The sequence below is a fragment of the Aphis gossypii genome, chromosome 3 (assembly GCF_020184175.1).
Source record: "Aphis gossypii isolate Hap1 chromosome 3, ASM2018417v2, whole genome shotgun sequence".
Lineage (NCBI taxonomy): Eukaryota > Metazoa > Arthropoda > Insecta > Hemiptera > Aphididae > Aphis > Aphis gossypii.
Genome location: NC_065532.1, coordinates 9,285,377 through 9,310,172, shown reverse-complemented (window position 1 = coordinate 9,310,172; position 24,796 = coordinate 9,285,377). Strand labels below are relative to the sequence as shown.

The window sequence follows — 24,796 nt, the reverse complement described above, 5'->3', positions numbered from 1 at the left end:
TTTTACAAATGATATGTTAATAGATTATAGCCTATAGGTGACATAATTCCCATAATTTTTAAATCATCACAGACCACAGTCCCCGTATAATCTAAATCTATTACCATAGACCATATTATCTTTAATCCTGGATGTAAAATGACTCATTCAAATTTTGATTTCGATACATTTAAACTTAAAAAAAAAAAAAAATCATATAAGTAAGTACTTAAAAAGGAAAAAATATTAATTCTCATTTGAAAAAAAAGTTCGTATTGCTTCATCATAAATTATTAAAGGAAGATATAAGATCATAATTGTCAATAAGTAAACCCTGTATACATGACAATGACAAAACCTTTTTTACTCACAATACTCAGCTAATATGCTCGGTTTAAATTGTGTTTTATATAAGTACCTATATCGACTATATCATACCTAAATACCTAATAAACGTATAGGAAAGTTCAGAAAACAAGATCATTAATTATTAAATATCATATTTGCGGTACGAATGTGTGTTACGATTATAATATGAGAGTGTGTGCTTGTAATGAATAGTAACAACAACTCTAATATGATGAAACATGAATTTTAGATTTATACGAGTATTAGCTATTTGAAATAATACCATAATATTGTAGTTATCTATGCTGCTATAGAAAATATTACAGTCCCGTGGGTATATTCTCGCGATTTAAATGATTATAATAATTTATTGATTAATAATGATAATTACTATTAGGGTAATCGACGTTCGAACATTATATTATGTTTAATTCTGTCTTGTCATTTTCTATTTCTCTCTCTCTCTCTCCTTTTCTCTGTTTATATATATATATATATATGTATGTAGGTATGCATCTAATCTACATAAGTACATATCTACTTATATTTAAATTATATAATGATCAATATTCAACGTAGAAGCTAATGTGATGTACCTACAATCTCAGTAGGAAAATTCAATCATGATCATAATTCACAAATGGATTCGGGTTTAAATGCCTTAGAAGCTATTCAAAAATGCTTTAAAAAATTAACCAACCCAATTAATATCTTGATCAATATTTTTTTCATATACACGCAACTAAGTAAAAAGTATAAAAACGATAATTTAACTTTCAATATTTTTAACACGTGTTTATTAAAGATAGACTAAATACAAAACAAAATACTTAGGCACGCAAAATAAATTAACAGTATAATGGAAATAAATGTGATCGCGATGTATCTCCAACTGACTATTTTTATTTATTTACCCATAATAATTTTATTTATTATTATTTATTGTATTATAATTTTTTTTATAGTTAAAATTTAAGTGAAAATTAATTAATTAATTTAATAATAGTTTTAATAATCATTGAAACGATATAAACGCTAAACAATTATAAAATCAGTAAATAGGTATGCAGTTAAAACTTTTTTAAATTTATTTTAACTAATTTATAATTTAATTATTAATTATTAATAGTAATAAGGCATCTATAAATTTTTAGTTTTTAAATAAATAACTGCATATTTTATATTTAATACAGTTTTATAGCATTAAAGTTCAAGCTTAAACTACTCATAACTCATTACATTAGACTGTAATAGTGTAATGGAATAAACATACCATGTACCTAATTTATATAAGTATTTTAGTATTTATATATTTATTAATATATAATATATATATATAAATTATATAGTATTTATGTATTTTGAAAATAGTTTCACACATTTATCTACATGGTGCTAATAACACGCGGAAAATGCTTTGAAATTTTAAAAATATTACAAGGAAAATTTTTTTTGTTCATCATTTTTTTTCGTAGTATTTGATGCGACAAGCCGCACGGTCGTGTGTGTATTTATATTATCATGTTTATATTTATAAGTCATAGCAGTAAAGAGTAAAGCAGAGGCGCGCCCGCGATCTCAAAAGTGTAGAGTAAAAAAGTAACAAAAATAAGACGCATACTTACGATATAATTAGGTGTAATATTGTGGCATGCGTATGAATAACGTAAATAAAATTATGATTTTCCATCCCACCCCCCCAAAAAATCCACACATACAACGGCTATTCGTATACGCTTTCTTCTCAGTGCCAAATTCGACACAAAACCTAATGTCGCGGTGCGATGATGGCGTGATACGTTATATTTGGAACTTGCGCGTGTTTGGCGCGCTCTCTTATATTAAAATATATAATAATATTATCGTGTCGTCACGTGCGTGGGACGCGTTCCAAAAATGCATACATATACGTGAACTATCACTAGTGTATTCTAGAGTTCATCTAAACAATAATTAATTAGTAAAAAACAATAAAAAAAAAAACTTTACTTACAAAACAATAGATTCTAGGTTCACAATTTCGAATTTATCCTTTGTTCATAGATCGTATATTATTGTTTTCATATCAAAAATCTAATTTTTGTGGAATTTATCATTAATATTTTATCCATGAAATGCCCAATAAAATACAATTATTAACGTAAATAAAACGGTAAATAATAAATTAATATAGCTCTCGAAAGGAGGGATCTTATAAAATATAGAAATGTTGTCTGTGGCTCTATGGCCGTTATGTTCTCACGTGGGTTTATGTTTTTAGTTTACCAATAGAAATAAGTAGTTATAATGAAAAACGAAATTGATTTTTACTTATATTTTTATAGATACTTGCAAAAAACTCGTTATAAAAAAAATCAAAAGAAAGCCGACAAAGCAACTAACGTGATATCCGTACCCAAAAAAGGCAAAAGCCCTGTCGCGGCATCTGCGGTGTCAACGACAACGGTGACCAACAGCAGCAAAACAGCACAAGCGTCTAATTGCAACGTCGGTGGAGTACCTTTTATAATTCCTAAAATTGAACAACCCGACGAAGATCTGTCATTGAATACATTGTCAACCCCATCAACAGTCGAACACAAAAAAACAAAAATACCTCCTTCCATAGGTAATGTATGTGTATAGTGTTAACTATACGCCGTATAGTATATAGTATACCCTATATAAGTATAATGTATTTTTACACGAGTCGTAAGTAAATACAATTAGTACAAACTATACTATAAGCTATCATATGACTATAAATATTATTAAATTCTGCTTACTAGGTATATACAGTTAGACCCTAGGTTTTTGGATTTTGGCGCTGTTTTTAAGCTATTTATAATAATTGTATCATTAGAATTAGAACTTATTATAGGTAATTAAAATAAAAAAATAAATATTACTGTTAATAAAAATAAATTATCTAATTTATTAATAGTAAGTTTATGTGTGTATAGATGGGAGGGAGAGTTATCGAGAAATAGCTCCTCGTATCAAATATCATTAAAAAAAAAAATTAATCTTACCGATCGAGCTTTAAATATATCACTATAGTTGAATCCTGCAATATTCAAATGAATCGAAATGAATGCTATACCTACATTAAAAATGTAGCCATGTGTAGTTATAACTTATAACTAGCCACACTTTTATTTATATTTTAATTTTAAAATAAAATATTATATTACACAATATATCAACATTAATACAAGACCTATTTTTTTTTTTTTTATACCTATTTGTTTTAATCGTGAATTATATAAATCATATGTATAGGTCGACATTATTCTATAATTTTTTGTCTATACATTTTTTTTAAATAAATATATTATAGTATGTAATAAAATAATTATAAAAAATATTCTAATTATTTTTTAATTGTAGTTATTCGTGCAATGTAGGCTTAATACAAAAGCGATTTTATAAATTTTATAAGAATGTCTCATTTTATTTGTAATTTTTTCTTCAATACCTACTAATTACCTAGTATAGTTTTCTTTAAAATTTAAGTACAATTTAATTGTTTTTCACTAGACTTTTCGTATGAATGCATTTACTTACATATTATCTATTATAGTTTCGAACTATTCTGTAAATTATATACTTTATAGTTTATACGGTATAAAACAGATTTATGTAATTGAGAATGAAATGACTGACAAGTACGAATGTATATGAGGTATTTTAGTGTCTTTTCGTGGTTGATGTCTTAAATTTTGTGGAACAAATATTTTTTTCGTATTAATATGGTTAAAGATATATAAATATAATTTATATATGAAACGTTCTACTCAAGATAGATAATGACCATGAAAATATGGAATAATTATTATGGTTCTACATGTGCAATAATGTGTATATTAATGATTCAAATATAGAATATATTAAATAAAATATTACTGACCTAAATTTAGGGTTGACATTTCTCGTAAAATACGAGATCGGTTTATATCCATATATGCCAGTAGCGCAACCAGGGAAGGGGTTAAGTGGTTGTAACCCCCCCCCCCTCCCCCTCCGAAATTTTTTTCTAGTTGCGCCACTTGAAATATCTAAACAATTTTAATTTTAATCTCGGAAGTCAATCCGAAGGCGACTTGGGTGTACGTAAACTGCACCCAAATGACCTATTTTTTTGTAAAATGCGCCAGAAATTTCATCTATGTTAAAAAGATATAGTGTAAACTGCGCCTGATTTATCAACTTATTAAAGTCTCTATGTTTAACAATTGTGTACTTTTTCAAATATATTACAGAAATTGTATTTTCGTCAAGAAATACCAACACGTTATCCAAATATTTTTATGTTCATAGAAAAGTTAAAAGAAATTCAAATAGAAGTATACATCAAACTAAATAATATTAATGAACCCTTTAAATACCAAATTGCTAAAACAAAAAAAAAAAACGCGAAAAGTTACAAAATGTAATTAATAAATATATAATAGTAGTCAAACTCCAATTGATGAACATATGATATATTTACATATATGTTGATGTCTCCACAATATTTTATTATTTGTAATATTTGTAATTATTTTACATTTTAAAATTATATTTTTTTTAATCCCTAATTATATTTTAATTTTAATTATTCATATTATATGGCTGTAACGAATTAAGTATACACTAAAAATAATTTTGCAATAATTGATTTTTTAAATTTTACCCGGGCTCAGTTTACGTTTCACCCTTTTACACTTGATAAAAACTCAGTTGTAGTTTATATGTGTGATTTTGTGTTTACCTGTATTTTGGGCGCAGTTTATAATTGCCGGGCGACTTAAATAGATATAATATTTCAATCTTATTCGATGGTTTTAGATATTTCTAGTCGCTATATTGTTGTATAAATTGTCAATGCTTTAAACTTCAGTAGCAAGTGAGTAACTTATTGAATAAAATGTATAATATTATCACAGATTTTGGCGTCTTGAATTACGTAATTATACTATATTACACAGTGAAATACAAAAAAAGTTTTTATTTAACAGTTTGTTAATATCAAAAATGTTTTATATTTTCCCGGTAGCAAGAAAATGTTTTGAGTTTTTACTGCCGGACGAATTGAAAAGTGTATCGTTTGAGACGAAGAAATTGCTGATTGGTTATTTTGATCCAATTCAACAAGACATAACTGAACAAATCAACAAAATTGTCGTCTACATCAGTTTACCGGACAATAAAGGTAAGTGACCGAAAAAATGTTTATCGTTTCATTTCAGGTTGCAGGCTTAATTTTATATTAGTACTATTATGATTAACTGCCAGTTTAAATAGGTATATAATACAAATAAATATTGATTACAAAAATATTATAATCAATGACATTATGACAATTGTCAACATATATACAACTTCTAACCAGTAATATATACTTACTATATACGATATGGACAGGGCCGGATAAGGTTTTTGCGCCCATCATAGACTGAAATCCTCACATCATAAAAAATTTACTATTTCGTTTCAACCGTTAAAATTTGCAGCCCTTTAATATTGCCGCCTTAGGCTTTAGCCTAAACAATCAAATCGATAGTACGGCTCTAGATAATATGCAAGTATATGCTTTATATACATACATATATATATATAAATATGTATATTTTTTTTAACTTTTAAGTTCAGTGTGGCTATTTACTTATCATCAGTCTATAGTTTACTTATGGGGTATAAAAACTAAAAATTATTAAAGTAAAACGTTTTTCGTGTTTACTTCGCAAATTAATGAAAATGTAAATCGATTTTTATATTTTAACAAAGTAATGCGTATATTTAAGCACCCACTGCATAAAAAAATGTATTTTAAAATACGTAATGCGTGCTTATTAGACAATTTTTGAAACGTAATATAACTTATAGGATTTCTGGACGAAAGACAAAGTCTGTACAAAAGTGTGTTACCGGCAATTCGGTCGAAATGCGCGGAAATTGGTTACGAACTGCATGTGGTAGACCTATATTGCGACCACCAGCAACAACAAGAATTCGGACAAATAGACAACACTGTCCGGCTGGCAGAATTGCTCCGGCAGAATCGTATCGGTCACGTCGTGCCTATTGTCTTTGTGGATGACTCACTAGGTCCAGCAGTTCTGCCCCTCGAGTTGACCAGGAAACACTTCGATTATGCCAGGCTCCGTACGCCGGACGCCAGCAGTTTGATCGAAAAATGGTACACTCTAGATGCGCAGAAAAATAACTACGAGCTCCGTAACGAGATGATGTTTGAAACGACTTTCGAGACTCAAGTAATACATGTAATCATTTATAGGTAATAGATATATAGGGATAAAGTACACCTAAAGTCATTGTCTTCATTTTTTTTCCTGTAGTAGAGCGATCTAAAATTCAACTGGCAAGTATATTTTCTTGAAACTCAAATCAAATTATTAAAGCTACATTTCTATAACCTGTATTAAAATATATAATATACATAAATAGTTAGGTTAATTGAATATATTTCACAATCCATATTTTAAATCAAGTGTATAAGGTTATAAATCAAGGTACATGGTTTAATTTTCAAAATATTTTTACTCTTTTTGAGCTATTTATAAACATTTGAAATGTATATTTTATAGACACAATAATGTTATTTTAAAATAAAATGTTTTGGGAAAAAATTAATTCCACCTATTAATAAATCATAATAAAATTAATTACTAATAGATACTACATAAATATTATGTCATAAAATATATTCAGCAACATACTCTGACAAAGCAGTCTACCTTTGCTCAAAATCATTTTTCGCATGCAATGATTTATTATAATTGAATTCAAATATAACATACGTGTGTTACTCCATAATAATGTACACACATTTATACGCTACACACGATGTACAATAAATCGGTTGCTTATCTTTTCATTTTAATTCTTATTTTCTTATTTTTTTAAAATATTTCTCTACATTCTTAAATTTTTATTTCGTTTAATATTTTTTGTATCTATGTAATGTATTTTAATCATATCATTACAATATATTATACAATGCACATCATGTAAATGGATGTTCTGCTAGTTAGGTATTTAAATAAATATATTTATGTATTGTGTATCGGTATTTTTATCAAAATTGAATTACAATATTTATAATTTATTTTCAGGAAGCCGACGAAAAATTGTGGCATGATGAGAAAGTACAGTTGCAATTCGCACTCTTGCATATATTTCGTACGAAGGGCGAATATGAACAAATTTTTCAACAGGTAAACTAGCGATAAAATATTGGTGAAATATTATTGATTCATGTAGATCGAATAATAAACACAATAATTTGAAAACTGAACGTTTCGTTATGTACTCAGGAAGTTTATAATGAGATCATGTCGAATGCCGAGTTGGCTAAAAATTCTGTGTGGTTTATCAAAAATTACGATGCGGTTTCCGGTCACAAGTGCAAAACTACTGCAGTGGAATCCAAAAAGAGACTAGAACAACTTAGCTATCTGTTGACGGTATGACATTTAGTTATTTCTAACTAAATAAAATATTATTTTTTATAGTTTTCTCAGTTTTTGTCAAGTTTTCTATATTTTCTATTCATTAATTTTTATATGTGTTTGTTACAGAACAATTTGCCTGAAAACAATATAATATGTTATGAAGTTGCAAACGCGGCGGAATCTATAAAGAAAATAGGAACTGTATTAATGTCTATTATCGAATCTGTAGACAAAGAAAGGGTGAGTATAGCATATTTTTTATATACGTGTCTAGTAGATATAGGTACACAATATAAGTATAAAAATTGTAATAAATACAGTAATATAATATAATACCTAACTATTTGAATTTGAAAAAAAATATATTAAAGGGATACAAAAATTTAATGTAATATATGGACCTGATACTTTAAATTTTTTATTGGTTGTGATATAGTTTAAAGAGTTACGCTAATTTTTTTAAAAAAAAGTATGAGGTGTCCATCCCCTCGCGCTCTCCAGAATTCAATAGTTAACTATATACCGATATACTGTATATCGAATTATCTGTTTACAATAAATACTATTAAATTTTTTTTTATAATAAGCGTTTGTATTTCAAATTTTGACAAAATTTGCTAAAATCGTAAACATTTTCAAACAATTTTATAAAAATATATAATAAAATACATAACAATTTTAATTGTTATACTTGGGACATTTAATGCTGTTGTTGTTCATATCGATATGTATGTATAGGAAAAACAAGAAGCTATGTATACAGGCATAAGCGAGGTACTGTTGAAAGAGCTGAAGATACAATCGTGGTTTGGACAAAACATGATGAAATTGCAGGATGTTGGCCCGGATGATGTTATGGAACGTGCCATAAAGTATGTATTATTATAATATTATAATGTATAATTTAATAGATATACATTAGTTAGTATAGAACATAAGAACTATAGACTATCTAGATCAATACAGAGACTAATAATCAGTCGTGTGTACCGAAAAATTCATCAGTTATAAATATATAACCTTATAGAAAACATTATTTTAGTTATATTCAAGTAATATATTTATTTACTGTCGAGATTATTTTACAAAATCTAAGAGAAAAAAATCAAGATCCAATTGTAAAAACTTTGGGCCGTTGGTTGGCTTAACTAGCTGTTTTTCCAACCATTCTGCGGGTGCAGGCATTAATTTATATGATTAGTGATTACCTGTGGATACAATAATTCACCTGTAACGATGCACGCAGGTATTTTCAGGATGCGGATGCAACATACCCATTGATCCTGTACGGTCCTCCAGGGTCGGGCAAGACCACGACGATGGCGACCATATCGAAATTATGCTTCCCAAGATATAACGAAACAGCGGTAGTAGTGAGATTCGCCAACGTATCCGCTAATAGCTCGTCACTGGAGCAAATTCTCAACTCGATAGTCGTTCAATTGAATCTTTTGGACAGTGGGAAATGTACTTGGTACAAGCACGTGAGTTTTGTTTCTAAAAATACACTTTATTTCCGTTTTATTTCTTTTTTTCATGCCACCGTTGTTTTTAGGACGTACAACTGTACTCTGAACAAATTACACGTCTGTTGGGTTCGATTGGATCGAAACGGCCAGTGACGTTGATCGTTGACGGTTTAGATCAAGTAATTATTGCATTCTAGATAACATTATTTATAACTATATACTGGACTGTATTTTAAGTAAATGAATTTTCATTTAGGGAATTATCGTAAAACATAATTTTATTGTTACAAAGTTCCAAAATTAATTTTAAAATGTTTCATTGCGTATAATATCACATTGAAACGCTTATTTTAATTATTTTTACAATTCCTAAATTTTAAGGTAATTTTATTTTGATTGTATCTAATACTTTCGAGTTTTTTATACTTTCTACACTCCATGTGATACAGAATTCTATTAGTTTAGGTAGAGATTCATTTGTATTTATTATTTACATACACAAATTGTTTAAATTTAAAATGTAAAATACATTTTTTTTCATGCATTTGTTGAGATTTTAAATGTAATTTATTGGGTTTTATAATGTATCATATTCACAGTCATATAAAATTATATCTATACCTACAGGAGCGTATTTAGCTCTTACTCTAGGGGGGGGGGGGTGAAATTTGAACTCAAATCATAGATACTTATAAAAGTATAGAATGTTTTCTTCAATTTTAACAGTTTCTTAACATCGATGTCACAATCACATATAGTCTGTCACAGAGCCTATTTTAGTCCGTTATCGATGTTTTATTAATTGATAACAGGTTTTCGATTACTTTTATCAATTTCCATTTTCCGCCCAAGAAAAAGTATGGATTGTATTTTTCATTTTTGATTTATTATTTAAGATATAATTATTAATTAGAATAAAATAAGAAAGCACCTATACATGAATCACATTCAACAATGTCTAGGGGGGCCCCTATCGCCCCTCCTAAAATATGCCCTTGTATACCTATATAAAGTTATTGCCGTTTATTTTATTTTCATTACGTCATGTTCGTTGTTTGTATAGTTCGAGAATGATTTAGTGGATTGGATACCGCAGTCGCTGCCCAAAAACGTCAAGATCGTAGTGTCAGCCTCGGAGCCTTCAGCATACCTAAATCGATTGCGTCAGACCATAAAAACCATGGATTCTTATATACGGGTTGGTTATAAGTTATAACTTATTAACCTATAAGGATTATTATGATTTATATTATTGATTTCCGCGTACATTTAACATCAATCCCCATGGTCATATTTTAGTAAATTATACTAGATTTTATTATATTTATAGATAGGGGACATAACGGACAAAGAAATCGACTCCTTATTATCGGCAGCGATCATCCGGCCGATCGGTGGCGAAACGATAAAAACCGAACACAAAACGGTGGCTGCCAAAACATGGTTGGAATTTCAAGTCAGCTTGCTGTGTTCTAAGATACGAAACTCAAAACAACCATCTTCGTCGGAAAATTGGGTGGAAGCTATTTTCGACAACATTGAATCTCATCTCGGCAAAAACAAGGTACAATACAACTAAAGTTTATTTTATACCTACATAAAAAATATGTACAATTATTTAACAGAATTTGCGGCTGCGATGTATAAAATATAAATAATAAACAAGATACAAGTATCAGTTGATATTGTTTATTTATATTTTAAATCATTCGACTACTTTTAAACAGTTTCGAAGCAATTAAAACAGCTTGTAATCTTTTACATTTATAACGGCGGTCGGCGACATACGAATAAATAAATAGATTTGTTAACGCTTCAGAATCGAAAGTTTATAAACGGCTTATATGCTTCATAATATAAATGTCGTAAATATATTATTATCAACAAATAATTTTTACTTGTATTATGTTCTTTAAGGTTTCCTCAGTGATTGGCCTCATGTGTGCTACCCGATACGGTTTACTCGATTCGGAGTTGGTTGAATTACTGTCTTCAGACCTTTCCGTTACTGGTATGTTATTAATAATGTAATATTCGTATAATATGTAAGGCTATAATGTGAAACGTTATATTTTATAAAAAAGAAATGTGTCGGTCGAGACTGTTGCGAGGATTGATAAATTGTACATAAGGCCTCATCGTAACTAAACCCATACCATGAATGTTTGTAATAAATAAAAAATAAAAAAATCACACAAATTTTCTCCCGAAAAATAATAATACAGAACAAAATCGCTCTCTTTTTGATAAAACTTAAGAAAAAAATATTATAATATTGCTCTTTTTAAAAATAATTTTAAAAAACAAGATTTATATATCAATATTTATTTAAATATTTTTTAATTGTCATTACTTATTACTTATTAGTTATTACTCATTTATATTTTCCCTATTTTTTAATTTTTCTCGTAATTAGATAATCCAACCATTAAACGAATTACATGTTAATGTATTAATGTATCATATTTTAGCGATTTCGACTTCAGCCGGTCTCTTATGGGCGACGTTTAACGAGCTTATGTCGTCGTTTTTGTACTGGTTCAAAACGGATCTGTACGCGACGACCAGGTGGAAAAACGCCATAGTGGCCGAAGTAGCTAATCGGCGTTATAGTACATCTATACAGCGCATGAAGGAGAAAATACTTTTGTACTACGAAAACCAGGTATACACCGTGCAGTCATGCAGATGCGTGACTTTAGTAAGGGTCCCAAAATTATTTTAAGTTCACTCAAAATAAAGTACTCAACCCGTAACAAAATTTTTATTATTTTTCTTAGAATTTGTTTATTGTTTTATGTAAGTATACTCAACTATAATACACAAATATATATGTATTAAAATTAAATAATTTATATGTTACGATGAGATATATAATATGCTTATATGTAAATAATAAAATTGATTTATTTTTGTTTTTATTTTTACTTATTATTATTTCATAAGTGAAATATTTATCAATGTTTAAAAAATGGTGTATAAAAAATGTGTATTTATGTTGGGAAATTGAGAAATATATTCAATTATTAAATAAATAATAATGCGGTTTAATTCTTCTCGAGAATTGTTCCAATTGTATTAGTATAATTTTGATTATAAAATAAACACATTTAAGTATAATCATTCTGTCTTTTAAAACTACGAATCTAAATAGTTTACCTAATTATTTTGAGTTTTGACGGTATATTATATTCACTGTTCGATGACAGGTGGATGACGAATATGGTAAGAAGAGTTTGCAGAAACGCAGGAAACTGGACGAATGCACTCGCCTGATGGACCGAGCCGAAGCGATCAACAAATTTTTCAACAACCTTGACTGGGTTTTAGAAAAACTAAATCATGGGACGGTGCTCCAAGTAAGTCAAGTATTCGGTTAGGTTTCACTACTATTATCGAAGATAACCGTTTAATATATTATAGAGTAGGTATTGAATTTGCCAATCTATTTAAAGGTTTCAATATATTTAACAGTTTTTAGTGCATTACATTCGCAGTAATATTCAGATTATAAAAGTATAAACTTGACAACAATTGGAACGGGGTTGTTCCGTTTTTAGCATCATGTTTTCTTGTCCCTTAACAAACTATAACATTATATATCAGGGTGTACTTAATACTATCATTCTTATATTCTTCTATACAGTTAATGGATGAACTTTCTGCTCACGCCCAAGAGCCGGAAGTACGTTTTCTCAAAGACTTCCTGTCGTCTGCCCTGCCAGCCGTGATGGACAACGGGAATCAGCTGTTCTCGCAGATGTCACTGTACCAACCGGTGGCCGACCGGTACCGGGCCCTAATAAACGCGCCTCCTTTCCCGACACTGATGCCTCTAGTTCCTGTGGACGCTGAAACGCAGTCGTCCAAATCCATTGCGTTGCTTTCGGAGAGCCCCGGTGCCACGGGGAGGTTCGACTTAGTCAAACGATTCAACGACGACGCGAATTATGTGATCACCGTCAGCACCGAGCAGAAAGAAATAAGCGTGTGGAACATACACACGTGAGTTCCCCCGAATATATTATAAGACCGTCGGGGAAGTCGACTTGACAGGTTTTCTTTTTTTGGGTCCACGTATTTGGGTGTACAGGTGTTCGAGAGTACGGACGCTCAAGGGAATCCTCCATCCGACCGCGCTGAAACTGATCGACAATCAGCGTTGTATAGTGCTGTGCGAACGAAAGCTGATCGTTATCAACTTGGCGACTGGAAAAGTGATCAGTAAACTGAAAGGTATGTTTATAGCATTAAAACAATTAAGACTTATTTGTCATTATAGTTTCCATGCATTGGATTGGAACCTGATGGCTTACCGGAACCCTTATTAATTTTCTTAAAAAGTACCGCGAAATGTTGTGTATTGTGTACTTCTTTAGTTTTTAAGAATTTTATTTTATTAGGTTTTTGAATTAATCAAATATATAATACAATATTCTATATAATTATTTAAAGTACCTAACAACTTTTTTTGTCATTATGGTACATATTACAGCAGCGGTGAATCTTGTAAGAGCTAAACATATTTTTTCATCAATCCTTATTCCTTATTTGCTAATCTAATTTAAACTTTGAAAACCTAATTCGCATCTGCAGTGCAGAATATCGGCATCTCGGGATTTGATATAAAGCAGAACCAAAATCAGAATCGGTATAATCAAATTTGAAAGCCTGGAATCGGAACAAAAATAATTATTCGTATATTAATATATTAATATTGAAAAATTATAATTCTATTATATTGTGCTATCGCGGCTAATGTAATCCCTAATGAAAAAAAACTGCAATTATTATTATTAAATGCGCAGCTTTTCATTTTTTCCACAGGAGTGATGAATCAAAACATGCCTTATTTTGGCTTGCACAGTTCTACAAAACTCGTGGCGTTGGCCAGAAGTCGGATGCACGTGAATCTGATCGACATCGAAACGGGTACGATCGAGGCGTACTTCAAAGCCGGCGAAGATAGATTTTTGAACTCGTTGCTTGTGTCCGGAAACGGAAGGTAAAGTGAAGAATGACAATGATCGTACAACGATTCATTGGTGCTTTATTTTTAATCAATCGTTATTTTTGTTGCAGAGTCATGGTGTGTGGCGACGAAACGCAAAAACCTTTCCCACTGCTCGTGTGGAACTTGACCTCCAGACAGTTGATGTACGACTTGCGCATACCGTACCACGAATTTGTCACGCGACTAGCGGCCATCACTTACGAGGGTCACTACGTGTGCTGTGTCGCTCAAGTAATATTTCTTTCATTTTCTTATTTTGGGTCCCGTCAATAATATTTAAAAATTATTGTTATCATATAATACTAAATACTTTTTATATTTTGTATAACTGTCAATTAACAAACGACTTAGTACCTAACTAATTCTATCCAAATACATCTAAGATAATAATATGTACATTATATACATACAACATACTAGCTAACATAAGTAACTTGCATCAACAATATGTCTCATAATCAATTCAATATTCAGATAATTAATAAAATATTAAGTTAAACACGAGTTATAGTCTATATTAGGTTTATACATTTTTGATTACCTACTTATAGCACTCTTGTAAAGTTGTGAAATGCTGTGATAGTATAACACGAATATAACTTAAATATCAACAAATTAAAACCATTGACATAAATTTATTACCTGAAATTTATTTTTCAAATGTTACTTATTAGTTATGGTCTTGAAAATCGCCGCGAACAACCGTAATAGAATGACACTGACGATCACTTAGTGCACCGAAGTTCATTGCACTGCACCCGTACCTAATTCGTTATGATATTAATAGTTCATCCTTTATTTTCCTCGCATAGGAAATCGACGAGTCCGAGCCCGAGCCCGGGATTAACTTCATAGTGGTGTACGACCTGCAGTCGGGTACGCTGTTCAAAAAGTGGAAACCCGGCATGAACTGCGTGGCGCTAGACATATCGTCCAAGGACGGGTGTGTCCTAAGCGGCCATGATAACGGCCACATATGCATCTGGGACCTGACTACTGGTAACTGCCGGTGGACGCTCAGCGGCCACGTAGCACCAGTCACTAGCCTCCGACTGGATCCAACCGGCGGTTCTTTCGTGTCGCTGGACACGCATGGCCGAGACCGTACGATCAAACTCTGGAACGTCACAACCGGTTAGTATAGTGTTACGATCGTTGTGCTTTATAACTGCTATCGAGTCTCGATACCAAATCTAGATGTTATCATTGTTGTAATACACAAAATGCATCCTCCCGATCCGAGATAAACCCGAATATAACTTAAAATATGAGTTATAATTGATATAAAATGTGTAGAAAGAAAGAGAGAAAGGAAAACTGAATAAAAGACGGTCAGACGCCAGACGGATAGATAAAAATAATAGAGAGTGACACAAAAATAGCTGATGCGAAAAAAATCATAGGTGAAGCACAAAGAGCCCAATGGAGGTAAAAGATAAGGATGGTCGATGCCATATAGTTGAGAGCGAAATGTGAATAATAATAAGAAGATTAAAAATGAAACAATTAACGTAGGTGCCTATTTAAATAGTAAACACGATATTGTTTATTATAATATACTCATAAGTCGTAGGAACTTACGTTTTTATTTTGTTTAAACTGTCTCTACAGGTCAACTCGTCTCGGAGTTCACTCCGACCAACCCAATAACGGCGTTCGAAATACTGCCTGGCGGCGAATTCGTTGTCGTCGCGTCTTCGGGCTCCGCGCACCCGACGGTCCTACAGCTCCGCGGACCACAACTACAGTCCGCTGACAAGCAAACTACGACGATGACGACTACTTACGGCGATGAAACGACGCTCGAAGTGGACTTGTCGTCAGACTTCCTAGACGACGTGGCGGCGGCGGCGGCGGTGGCTGCGGCCTCGGCCACGACTTCCGCGGCCGTTGTTTCTAGATGACAGCCGCCACCGACGGACCACGACGACGATACGACTGCCAGACCGGAACTAGGACGAGGAAACGCATCTGTCACTGTAGGTCCCCGCGAGGGCCGATTTCATAATTTCCGTACCATCCCGCTGAAGATGGCGACGGAAAATATTGTTATTTCATATTAATGTCGTCGATGATAGACATAATCCTGCTCCTCTTACTTCTCCTGTCATACTTGCTTTACTCGTACTATACTTCACACACACACACACATACATATACACGTACACTCACACTGTGTAGTAACCCTTGTTGAATATTGACTGCTGATAATGTGTACATTACATGATCTCTCGGTCGACGAGATATGAACATAATATATAGTTTTCAAAAATAAAAATTCTTTCATCATCATTACTGTTAACCTACTACTACTCCACTGACTACTATTTACTACAACAACAACTACTACTACTACTACTACTATTACTACTACTACTACTACTACTACTACTCATCGCGCTGTATATGCCTCACACATCCAAACTTACTTCTATTTTTTTATCTCCTAAGACTGATCCTAATTGTAAGATAACGCACAACAATGTAGACAAAAAAAAAAAAAAACTATTTTCATTCGAATACATCTACAATACTTAATGATACATACTATTATGTTCTGTTCATCTTTTTAATCGTACCTATATTTCAATCGGTATTACTCTTCTCAAACATCGTCATTTTTAACCAACACAATGTTTTAAGTTTTAACATTTTAATATTATTATGAATGTCTTTTAATCGTTAAGGGTTTTAAATGAAATAAAATAAAAAGTTTAAAGTAACAAAATGTTTTTTTTTTTTTTAATGGGGAAAAAAATACATAACACACACAGTTTTTGAATATAAAACAAATAAACCACAAACGGTATGATAAAATGCCACCAGATGTTTTATAATAATAAAAATAATAATAACAAACAAAATAAAATCACCATAAGAAGAGAAAATGGTAGAAAAACACAAAATAATAACATTATTTTAGGTAACAATTTTTTGTTGTCTAAATGCAAATAAATAGTAATAAATAAACTAATAACATACATTTTTTTAGATTAACCTTATAACTTTACCAGCCTATTAATATAACTATACAAATACCCAAAACTATACAAAACGCACATTTTTATTTATATATTAATTAAGTTATTATTGTATGTGAAATTATTAATAAAAACAATGTCATTATATTTTAATTTATTTTCTTCACCACTGAACACTCTGGTTGTTGTTCATCTGTAATAAGAGTCATTGGTTCATCATCTGGATCTTGACCGGATATTTCTAATTTTTCAGTCTCGAAAGTTACTAAAAATAAAAAAAAACAGCATTTAAAACCAATTAGTTAAAATATTTATTTATGTAAAATTCAACAAAATTATTAAACAATCTAATATTTAATTTTATTAAAAAGGATTTCATTGAAAAAAGATTGGAAGTTAATTGTTTACAATTGTATTAAACATTGTACATCAAAAACCTAATTCATATGTTTCTATCGATATTAAATGTATACACCTTCAATCCATACAAGTGATACATACTAACAGATATTAATAAATTATACTCTGTTTAAGTTAGGAAATGTAGTCAGTAGCTGATTGTGTAGGGGTATGGTCCTCATTATACACAGTAACTTACATATGGTTGACTCAGTAAGGATAAACAAACAAGTATTGCCTGACAAAAACTGGTTGCAGTCGACTACGTTTCATAACTTAAACAGATTATAGATCCATTAAAATCAGTGCATTAAACTATACCAATTATGAGCTTGTACAAAATTTACATTCTCTAAAATAAAATAAAAAAACAGGATAAATGGTTCAGATTTGATACAAAAATTTTGTTCATTTTAGCAAAGAGACTAATCTCATATTGTATAAATGCTCTATTCTAAATTTAAACATGAATATAGATGATGCTCTGATAATTGAATTTACAATTCTGAAAGAAAAACTCGGTTTATTATTAATACTGTTTATACTTGGGGTATAGACATGTGATCAATGGAAGAACTGTATATGGCTCGCAATAAATAAATATATTGTTTAAAATAAGTTTTTTTTTAGTAAAAGAGGTTTATGTTCTCATCAATATTCAATTGAATTTTTAAATTTGCCTTAATTTTAATTGGATTTGAATTTATGGCCTTCAAAAATGTCTTGTATTCCTAAAGAGGCCCTCAAAAAATATTAATTGGTGATACTTGGTTTACACAACAATACACATATTTTAAATAATTTTTTAAAAAACTAAAACTATTATCAATGGTGTTTTAAAACTTGATGGTTATAATATTGAATACGATCACATTACACGATTAAATCTATTACATTTTATAATCCAAAGAAAATAATTCATGCCAAAGTTCAGTATGTAATTTAAAGGTTAATTGATAAAATGTTTGGATCATTTTTTTTTAATTAAATGGTTTTCAATTAAAAAATTTTATCCTAGGTACTCTAGACTAATCATAAATACAATCAAAGCAGATTATATTTAAAAAGAAGTTATTTATAGACCAAATATTCAAATAAAAGTTTCTAACATGATGATTAAAAACTATATCAAATAAACACTGAATTAAAAAAATATATTAAAAAATTAAATTAATGACTAAAAATAATTACTTTTATCTGGTTCTTCTTGTATAGGTTCATCAACTTCACACAGTTTTTCTAGAGAAGTGTTAGTTTGGTTTAAATTAGCATCAGCAATATTTTCAACCCTAATTAGAAATAAACAATTATATACCACATTTTAATTATTAAAAAAATATGTTCAACTTACGGCACTTGGAGTTCTTTAATTTCAACAACAGGACCACCACTGTATATCTTCCACAAGTATTCCCATTGGATTTCAGATACAGTTACATAGTCAGCTTCTTCTCAATAACAATAAACAAATAAAATAAGATAAACATGACTAATATGTTAACTATGTAAAATACCTAAAGTTTGGCCATCTGATTTATCAATCAACTTTGAGTTATCTATTGGCCCGGGTGGTTCACTTATAATACCATTCAAGAATGAATCCCAGCATTTGAACCAACTCATTGATATAGCATACTCGGTTAATCCATCCTAAACATAAAAATTAAGATAAGTTTACATGAATACTGCAGCACATTTAAAAATCATAACAAGTACTAAAATTTAAAAATTTACTTATACAAATCATCAGTTGTAATATATTGTTAGTTAGTCTGATTACAAATTATTGAAATTAATAATTTTTTTGTCATCATTGTTACCAAACAAATAACTTTAAGATGATTTTCCACCTTCGTGTGTTATTATATCTTAAAAACATGCAACTTAGTAAATTTACATTTAGCAGAATCTAATTGTGTATTGCTAGTAAATAACTTTATTTATGTAAATTATTAATAATGAGTTGATTCATATTTAAGTTATAATATTATTTATTTATCTATTATTTTGCATTGCTTAAACAAATGATGAGTATGTAAAGTAAAGTAAATTAAAAATTCTCATAATTTGCTTAAAAATTAAAATATCAAAATCAAAGATCATGAAATTATAATTATATTATAACTAACAACACTAAAATGATTTTTCTGAACATAAATTTTCTAAAATGAATGTTTTTAAGACAAAAAAGTTTTACATTTATTATAAAAAAATATACAGTAATAACTATAAAAAACTGATTTTAAAATATTATACATTACATGTGAACTTGACTCCTCTCTGAGTTTAGCAAAGTTTTTTGTTTCCGTCTCAGCTCTATTCCTGAGCATCATCTCAATATACTCAGCATAACATACTTCACATCTTTGTAGCTGATTATTGGTGCATTTTGGTCCACCATCAAATCTAATTATAAAGTTATTAGTTAATCATTTCAATTTTTTAATGAAATTGTACTTACTTGCTATGTAAATAATCCCAAATTTGTCCAGAAACCATTGTAGCATAATGATTGATTTGTGATTCATGAGTCGGCTTTACTCTATTGTGGTGGCACATGAAATCATAATTATCTATAGGGCCTGGTTCAGCAAATGTATTAAACTTGGATAACCATCTAGTCGAAATAAAACATGCTTCCTGAGAACAATTGGGCAGACTCTTGTTCACTTGAACTTGTCGCATTTGAGTTCTAATTCTATTAGTTATTGGACTATTTTTTCTAAAAATATATAAATGAACATTGTAATCAATTATAATTATGAAAAATATGTAACAACATTTTTTCACTATTGTTAGCAAAATTAATAAAATACATTTACAATTATGTACATACTTGTAGAAAAGAACATATGCTTCTGAACCCCGAACAGTTTCAGCTGATACTAAAGTGACACACTGATCGTCAAATTCATACCATTGTTCGTTTATTGGATTTAATGAATAGCATGTGTAATGACCACCACTACCAATTGTACCATGATGACAAATAGCTGATACTAGTTTGTATGTTGTCACTTGAGATGTACAATCTATATATACCAAGAGAATTGTATTTATTATAAGTTAAACAGAATTTTAACAATAATATAATATTGATCTAAACATACCTTTATGAACATATGGTCGCAAGTCTACACCATCGATAGGAAATGTTACATATGAAGTTATTTTTGATGAAAACATCAATTCATGCCTGAATCTCTTTAGATGTATGCACAAGACTTCAGGTAATTCGAGAAGTTTAGAAAACTTTATACCGTTACGCAGCTTTTTGCATTTTTCGCAGCTAAAAGATAAGATTATATTAAAATAAAAGAATTTATAGTTTAATTTACTTTTTCGTACCTATACATGTTATCACCTTTAAGTTCGTCAGCACTAAAGAATGCTGCTAAACAATCATGTAAACCAACTGTTGGGCCCCAAATCCATTTAGACATCATATCCCAAAACCAAAAGATCCAATTCTGAAAGAACAAAAATAAATTAATAACAACACAAATACATCATTATAAAATATTGAAATAACAAAATGTTGTGATATGTTTTTCAATTGATTTTGAAAATAATATTAATCAAAATTTAAAAATAAAACATTTTTGAGCAATACTCCTATTACTAAAGACTACTAGAAATGCAGATATTCAAAAAAAATATATTTAAAAAATTCAACATTGAATATATTCTACGCCAGAAATGAGCAAAATGTTATAACAAACCAAAAAGTTAAAATAAAAATGTTGAATGGTCAAAATATAGCATAACGTTTACATTTATTCTACAACATAAGATTATGAGTTATAAGTGTGGTTACAGATTAATTATGAATTACAGATCATGACTGTAATTTGCATATTCTTTTTTATACACTACATTGATTATACTAGAAAAACTATTAGGGAAAAATTAAAATCACATTGTTAAACCAATATATTGTTTGATCTGCTCAGAATCTATAACCAATACAGTATATTATTATCAATATATTATAATGTCTCTAATTAGTAAAATAAATCTTAATTACTTGTTGATTTGTGTATATGTCTGACAATTTGTGTACTGAACACAAATTGGTTGAACTTTGGTGTAAAACAGTAACATGGTCACGAGTAGGTATAGGAAGAGATAAATCTTGGAAGGCTTCAACCCTTGAAGATACCTATAATGCAAGAGATAATTATTAGTTTATTAACTAAAAAATGTAAATTAAATATAAATACAACAAAAAACAAAATTATTACATAAGGAATCAAAGGATCATAAAGCTAAATTGCACATTTTTTTATGTTATAAAAAAATAAATATATGATGTATAAAATTGTTATAAAATTTAATTTGTTAAATCTAAAAAAAAAACTGTTAAATATTATAAATATTTATTCAATAATAATAATACATAATCAGTAATTATTCAAATTTTTAGAATCATATTAATTATCAAATATTATAATTAATTATTCCAAAATTATACAATGAGAAATTACAATTCTCTATAAAATATTAAGAATCAAGCTCATCAAAAAGAAAAATCAAATTTTAGTATTTTTAGTTTAATTTTTGGAAAAATACATAAATTAAGAAAAACAATGCACATTTATATACTACATAATATGCAATTATTACATAATATTTAGTCAAATGTAACTAAGTAATCATGGTCAAGGTGCACATCTCATTTGGTTTTTTGTATGCGTAGTTTTTAATTTCATATTTTTAAAACAATTCATAACACTCAATCAAAAGTAATGCCTAACAAACAAATATACTTGAAAATATACAATTTAACTTTTTCTAAATTTGTTTATGTTATATAGAGTATTAATACATCATTAGCATTAATGAGTAGTAATTACAGACCAAGGATAATTTTATTTTAGTTATATTAATGGAATAAAGAATTTAAAATATTTTAAGTATTAAGCACCATTAACAACCATTAATCTTAAACGCAGTGACAAGATAAAATACATTAAGAACATGGAGGTCATTTGATGAGTTTGGTTAAATTTATTTAATGTATTAAGTAGGCATTTTGTAATTTATATAAATAAATTGCTTTGCTTTTAATAGGAATACAATTCATATTAATATTTGATAATATTAGAAGGTAAAATTACTTATAAAGAACTTACCCGGTTGCACGTTAAACATTGAACTGAACTTAAAAGCTTTCCATCAAATATTTCCGAAATTATACTGTTGTATTTAACATGATACTTTTTATTTTTTTGACACATTGTTATTTTATTTCCATGATTCATTTTAGCAAACAGATGACGTTCTAGTTTTTTGGTCAAATTCATTCGTTCTGATGTCTCTTCAGATAAAGAACTGCGTTCACTTACACCAGAATCACAAGTTTCATATTCGTCCACACCTTCGGAGCTACTATCAGCATTTGTCAAAGACTTGAGTTCATCGTCATTGTCTGAGCATTCATCATTATCTTCTTCTGGAATAGCCAAATGATTTTGTTCTAAACTTTGTTTCCTTGAAGTGCCTAAAAAAAATTTAATAAAAATTATATAATATATCTATGAAATGTTAAAATTTGATTGCTGAATAGTGATCAAAAATACCTTTATATGAATGTCTTCTAGATGGGACAATTTCAAGTTCTGGTTCTTTTAGTTCTTCATGTAACTGATCCATAAAACATCTTAAAAACTCTTGTGTGTCGTGTTGATGAAATCCTCTGAACATTGGGTATGCCTGTAATAGATAATAGATTTTAATTATAAAAAATTACAAATAATATAAAGTATAACTTACACTACGCATTGTATATAGAATTGACGTGGGAGTGACATAGCCAGGACGTTTGGTATGCCATATTTCTTGAATGAGGCGATGATAAGCTCTGGATAGATTTAAAGGTTTTTCTGATTGGTGGCATGGATATTCGGGAAAACATGTTAGAAAGTAATCAGTTAATGGTGGCGTATTTGATAACGCTTGGAGTGCAGCATTCATATAACACGTGTTGCCAATATTTTGTAGACCAGTAAGACCTATAATAGTTGCATCAACATAAATTCCAATGAAATAAAATTACCTTTACAATATTTAGTAAATAAATTAAGTTGCTAATTTAATACATAAACAATAGTTTTAATTAACTACCGGTGGGCTTATGATCTTTGGTCAGTCTATACTCATCATCACTGTCTTCATCAGCAGATTCACCACTGTTATTTGCTACTGCAGTATTACGACAAAATTCTATTGAACAATTAGAACCACGGCGTACTCCATTCAATGATCTTGTATTGTTTTCAATGTTACACTCTTTAACACATAAATAACAGCACAAGCGCATAGAAGGAAGACTGAGATGCAAACAGTGAGTTTTGTTTTCCTACAAATCATAAAAATTCCCATGTTGTATAATTCTTTAACTTTGAGATAATTAACTAAAAAAATGATTGATACTTTGAAATGAAGATAGCTGTGATCGCACCCTCCGTCGTAACAGAACGCCTGCAAACAATCTGGACTTATGCAAAACCATACTTCAGGCTTTTTTGACTTACATACACAGCAAGTCAGAGTACCGGTGTGCTAAAATAAAATGTACATCGGTATAAGCAAAAATGCTAATTTTGAAAATTCTAAGGTAGATAAAAGAATACATACATGTTGTAAGAATTCAGCACATTTTTCAATAGACGATAAATGATGTACAGTGAAATGCGAACAATCCTCCATTGTTGATCACTTAGCAGGCACTATTGAATAATTAAAATCATGTACAATCCCTTCACAATCTGCAGACATAAGAAGCACTGTGTTTTTAACTATGGACATAAGTAATTAAGACTTAGAACTGATGATGTAAAGGGGCGGTGAACACACACATCGGCTTGGGACTTAAGCCGTTTAGTGTACCCGAAAGTGTAGTACCGACAAAAACCGTGTCAATACAACGAAAAACATCAAAAATACGAATACAAAATCACAAACCGGGAAATTTTGTCCAAGCGGTTGACCGTGACACCGAGAGTAGCTATCAGCATCAGCTCAACACTAATATCGTAGCGAATTATCATTGGCTCGACGCTTTATCCGTAAAAATACTAAATTGTTAACAAACTTCATTAGGCAGTACGCCTGCGCCCTGCCGGAGTCGGCAGAACTCGGGATATCGTAGTAAAAAAAATAAGAACA

The 24,796-nt window shown here is 29.7% G+C and overlaps 2 protein-coding genes across 4 annotated transcripts in view; one reads left to right on the top strand and one right to left on the bottom strand.

Annotated features, from left to right (window-relative positions):
* The window catches only part of LOC114126740 (uncharacterized), a 25,626-nt gene extending 8,252 nt beyond the window's left edge, over positions 1 to 17,374 (top strand). The window contains exons 2-21 of the mRNA XM_027990748.2: positions 2,652 to 2,935; positions 5,345 to 5,500; positions 6,175 to 6,563; positions 7,425 to 7,526; positions 7,626 to 7,775; positions 7,890 to 8,003; positions 8,502 to 8,635; positions 9,010 to 9,247; positions 9,319 to 9,411; positions 10,296 to 10,430; positions 10,563 to 10,796; positions 11,150 to 11,243; positions 11,704 to 11,897; positions 12,442 to 12,591; positions 12,879 to 13,237; positions 13,326 to 13,468; positions 14,060 to 14,237; positions 14,315 to 14,477; positions 15,059 to 15,380; positions 15,858 to 17,374. Of these exons, the coding sequence (XP_027846549.2) occupies positions 2,652 to 2,935; positions 5,345 to 5,500; positions 6,175 to 6,563; positions 7,425 to 7,526; positions 7,626 to 7,775; positions 7,890 to 8,003; positions 8,502 to 8,635; positions 9,010 to 9,247; positions 9,319 to 9,411; positions 10,296 to 10,430; positions 10,563 to 10,796; positions 11,150 to 11,243; positions 11,704 to 11,897; positions 12,442 to 12,591; positions 12,879 to 13,237; positions 13,326 to 13,468; positions 14,060 to 14,237; positions 14,315 to 14,477; positions 15,059 to 15,380; positions 15,858 to 16,150 (3,925 nt within the window). The 3' untranslated portion in view covers positions 16,151 to 17,374. The remainder of the gene's footprint in view (positions 1 to 2,651; positions 2,936 to 5,344; positions 5,501 to 6,174; positions 6,564 to 7,424; positions 7,527 to 7,625; positions 7,776 to 7,889; positions 8,004 to 8,501; positions 8,636 to 9,009; positions 9,248 to 9,318; positions 9,412 to 10,295; positions 10,431 to 10,562; positions 10,797 to 11,149; positions 11,244 to 11,703; positions 11,898 to 12,441; positions 12,592 to 12,878; positions 13,238 to 13,325; positions 13,469 to 14,059; positions 14,238 to 14,314; positions 14,478 to 15,058; positions 15,381 to 15,857) is intronic.
* On the bottom strand, positions 17,308 to 24,796 carry LOC114126742 (ubiquitin carboxyl-terminal hydrolase 20-like). Of its 3 annotated transcripts, none has more exons than XM_050204585.1 (17): positions 24,593 to 24,796; positions 24,266 to 24,426; positions 24,062 to 24,190; positions 23,753 to 23,987; positions 23,402 to 23,640; positions 23,209 to 23,341; positions 22,762 to 23,129; positions 21,654 to 21,788; positions 20,975 to 21,096; positions 20,737 to 20,915; positions 20,463 to 20,658; positions 20,088 to 20,348; positions 19,888 to 20,032; positions 19,141 to 19,276; positions 18,978 to 19,077; positions 18,818 to 18,915; positions 17,308 to 17,492 (listed from the first exon to the last, which is right to left on the bottom strand). In XM_050204585.1, exons 2-17 carry the CDS (start codon positions 24,335 to 24,337, stop codon positions 17,377 to 17,379), a joined length of 2,664 nt encoding a protein of 887 aa, XP_050060542.1. In that variant the 5' UTR covers positions 24,338 to 24,426; positions 24,593 to 24,796; the 3' UTR covers positions 17,308 to 17,376. The 3 variants fall into 3 exon arrangements, with proteins under 3 accessions (XP_050060542.1, XP_027846552.2, XP_027846553.2); XM_027990751.2 differs by having other exon boundaries at positions 24,266 to 24,396; XM_027990752.2 differs by having other exon boundaries at positions 18,978 to 19,074; positions 24,266 to 24,396.

Excerpts from the sequence above, each read along its gene's own strand:
- LOC114126742 (XM_050204585.1), bottom strand. The coding sequence starts at position 24,337 with ATGGAGGATTGTTCGCATTTCACTGTACATCATTTATCGTCTATTGAA. Across the intron at positions 23,342-23,401 it reads TTCTATATACAATGCGTAGT|GCATACCCAATGTTCAGAGG; the intron begins GTAAGTTATACT and ends TATCTATTACAG. Across the intron at positions 18,916-18,977 it reads ATTAAAGAACTCCAAGTGCC|GGTTGAAAATATTGCTGATG; the intron begins GTAAGTTGAACA and ends ATTTCTAATTAG.